General features: G+C 53.1%; 1 protein-coding gene across 4 annotated transcripts in view; it reads right to left on the bottom strand.

Moving 5' to 3' along the window:
* The window catches only part of GAS8 (growth arrest-specific 8), a 43,152-nt gene that overhangs the window by 26,289 nt on the left and 13,724 nt on the right, over positions 1-3,139 (bottom strand). For 2 of the 4 annotated variants that reach the window (XM_011972225.1, XM_011972210.1), the window contains exons 5-8: positions 2,463-2,517; positions 1,555-1,760; positions 776-943; positions 345-431 (exon numbers count right to left, since the gene is read on the bottom strand). In XM_011972225.1, the coding sequence (XP_011827615.1) occupies positions 345-431; positions 776-943; positions 1,555-1,760; positions 2,463-2,517 (516 nt within the window). The remainder of the gene's footprint in view (positions 1-344; positions 432-775; positions 944-1,554; positions 1,761-2,462; positions 2,518-3,139) is intronic. The other 2 variants (XM_011972234.1, XM_011972217.1) reach the window with 2 other exon arrangements.

Below are 3,139 nucleotides of genomic sequence, written 5' to 3'. Positions count from 1 at the left end.
TTAGCACTTAGAAACAATAACCCATGGAAGAAGAGTTGCTGCAGGGGCCAGGCATCCCTATGGGCTTTGAGAGGTGAGCGCTTGAGGGGCCGAAAGTCATGTGTGATCTGCTCCCCATGAGACCTCAGGCCTTCTGCAGGATATGCATGCAGAATAGGCCGAAGGTTTTTGCCTCTTAGAAGCTGTGGAATGAATTACAGGGAATAGGGCCCCCAGCTTCAGAACCCAAAAACCTGGCCAAGGTATCTGAAGCTGGTCCAGGGGCCAGGGCCACAAGGAGAGCCCCGTCCCTGGCTAGCAGGGGTGCCACCCCCCGCTGCAGGGCCAGCCTGGTGCCCACTCACCTTGGTGAACCGCTGCTCTAACACTTCATGCTCCCACTGCAGGTCTTTCAGCTCTTTCTCTGTGACTTTCAAACGGGCTTTTGTGCACTGGAGGAAAAACGGAGTAGGGGACAGAAAGTATTCTAGATTCACAGTCATCCAAGTAACACAGGCTCCTGGGAGATGGCAAGGCCAAAAATAATCACCAGAAAGACATGGTTCCAGGACACAAGCAGCTGAGCCCCATCAAGGCAGGTCAGTAGCACACGGTGGAAGATGAGGGCCTTGTCTCCAAAACACCCCCAGACTTTACTTTCCCCAGGAGAACACAAGGCAGAAAAAGGAGAAATGCAGGCCTCCCCCGTCTCCCTTCCTGCCCCTGTGATGCTCCTTCCTCCTGAGTCTAGGCTAACTCGTGCCAAGGAGGGAGAGGAATCCAGCAGGAAACTCACAAGCAGGATCTGCTTGTCCCTCTGGTAGTTGGCGAGCTGCTTCTGCATCTCGCTCATCTCCTCCTGAGCCTTCTGGAGAGGGTCTGCCAGGCGCTTGTTCTGCACAGACACCTCTGCCATCTCCCTCTCCAGGTGGTCCTCCTTCTTCCGCATGTCCTCCATCTGCTCCTGCAGGCACAAGCACAGGCCCAGCAGGGGCTCAGCAGGCAGAACCAAAGGGGCTGTGGCCTGCAGGGTGAGAGCTGGGTGCTCTCCTGCCCATCACCAGATCCTGCCAGCCTCAGGCATGCTAGCACCTAGACCTGTTCTATGTATAAACAGTATTTCTGCAGCTTTAACTTATTCGGAGTTTTCTGGGAATGCAGCTTCCATGCACACTGAGGGACTACACTTTGTTCAAGATTCCACCAAGGGCCGCTGTCTACTGTAGAAAGTCCTGTCACTGCCAGCATGTAGTGACGATGACACTTATCCACTCCGGCCACATCATGTCACTCGCTGCAGTTCCACCCGAGCTTTTACAAATCAGAATACACTTGATTACTTCCCCTCCGCACTAGGGTGAGGGCAATATCCTGACTGCTTTTAACAATAGGTAGCGATAGGTTACATTATTTAGGAATTTCAATCAAGGATATGAGAAGGGCATTGTCAAATAATCCTATAAAAAGTATCGGGGGTGTTGGGGTGGAGAGCTGGGGTCTGGATCCCCAGGACTCTGCAGCCCACATTCTAGGACAGGCAGAGTGTGTCTCCCCAGCCCACCCCACGCGCAGCACCTTGAGGGAGTTGATGAGGGCCAGGTTGTTGAGGGTGATGTCATTGTAGTAGTTCTTGATGTCGGTGAAGGCCTCCTCGTGGCGCTGCATCAGCGTGTTGATCTGGCTGTTCTTCCTCTCCTCCACTTCGTGGAGCTCAGTCTTTCTCCGCAGGTCGAGCTCGTCCCTCAGCATCTTCATCTTCTTATCATACTTGGCCTCAATTTCTGAAAGGCAGCAGCAAACAGCAGCTTGGCAGAGGAAGAAGTGGTGCCCCTATGGCTACAGAACATGCAGCCTGTAAACAGGGGCCCAAAACGCCCATTGTGGTCAGAACAGCTTTGCAAGCAAGCTCTGCAAGAGAACAGAGGGGTTTAGACTGAGTGTTTTCTGCTGCTGCTCGTACTCGGCACACACACCACTGTCGGCCTGCCTTTGCCAGCGACAGGCATTGCTAATCGCTCCCTGCACTGGGGGTGCCAACAGCTGCATGTCAGCTGACCCCAGTGAGCAGGAAGCAAGGCCTGTGTGGCCATCCAGCCAGACTATCAGCCTTTATGAGTAAAAGAGACTGCTGAAATTGGAGCCTTCTCAGACCAGGAGCCATGGAGAAGACTATTTTAAAAATGCTGCCCATGGCACTGAATAGCTACCACCTGCTGATAACCACTGATTTTAGCTAGGAGTGGGAAAGTGTGTGGGAATCACAGCCTCCCAAACTCACATGGAAATAGGTTGTTCTGGGATTCCGAGTGGGTCTACTGGCCTTGGAAACTTCCACATTCTTTCTCTTGCATGCCTGGGCTGTTTTAATCTAGTTTTTGTTCCCTGAGTTAACAAGCTCTGGAGGTAAATTCCTTTCGGACGGAGGAGGGGCGGGGAGGGTGTCTCTGGCACCGTCCTACACAATGAGCACATGGGAAACTGACCTCGAACTTGCCTCTCAAAATCATGCCGCATCTTGGTGATCTCCTCGGTGTGTTTCTGCACAGGTGAAAAGAGGCTGTTACTGGACAGTCAGACATAGAGGCAAGCCCGCTCCCTTCAGGCTGACCCTGTTCCTCACCTCCGTGAAAAACCCAGCCCAACAAACCCCATTTTGCTGCTGGCTACTGGGTTCCCCTCACCTCCAGGTTCATGAAATATGCCCAGAGTAACACGGTTTTGTTCACCTGCACATTTCCTAACTCTCCTCCCTCGACTAAAGTCGCCTCTAAGCTTGAGAGAACATGAACAGACGTCATGAGCACTGAACCCAGCTTGGTTCCCTTAGCAAACCATCCCACAGCCTGGAGAGCAGCAGCCACATCCACACAGAGCCGTGGGATCTCTCCAGGTGCCGTGTGTAGTTTCCAACCTGCTGCACTGCTGCCTAAAGCAGCATTTTCAAAGTATTCACACCTGTCATCCCAGCACTTTGGGAGGCCGAGGTGGGCCGACCACCTGAGGTCGGGAGTTCGAGACCAGCCTGACCAACATAGAGAAACCCCATCTCTACTAAAAACACAAAATTAGCCGGGCGTGGTGGCACATGCCTGTAATCCCAGCTACTTGGGAGGCTGAGGCAGGAGAATTGCTTGAATCCAGGAGGCGGAGGTTGTGGTGA

Source organism: Mandrillus leucophaeus, unplaced genomic scaffold (genome assembly GCF_000951045.1).
Source record: "Mandrillus leucophaeus isolate KB7577 unplaced genomic scaffold, Mleu.le_1.0 Scaffold10, whole genome shotgun sequence".
Taxonomy (NCBI): domain Eukaryota; kingdom Metazoa; phylum Chordata; class Mammalia; order Primates; family Cercopithecidae; genus Mandrillus; species Mandrillus leucophaeus.
This window is presented reverse-complemented; position numbering and strand designations above follow the sequence as displayed.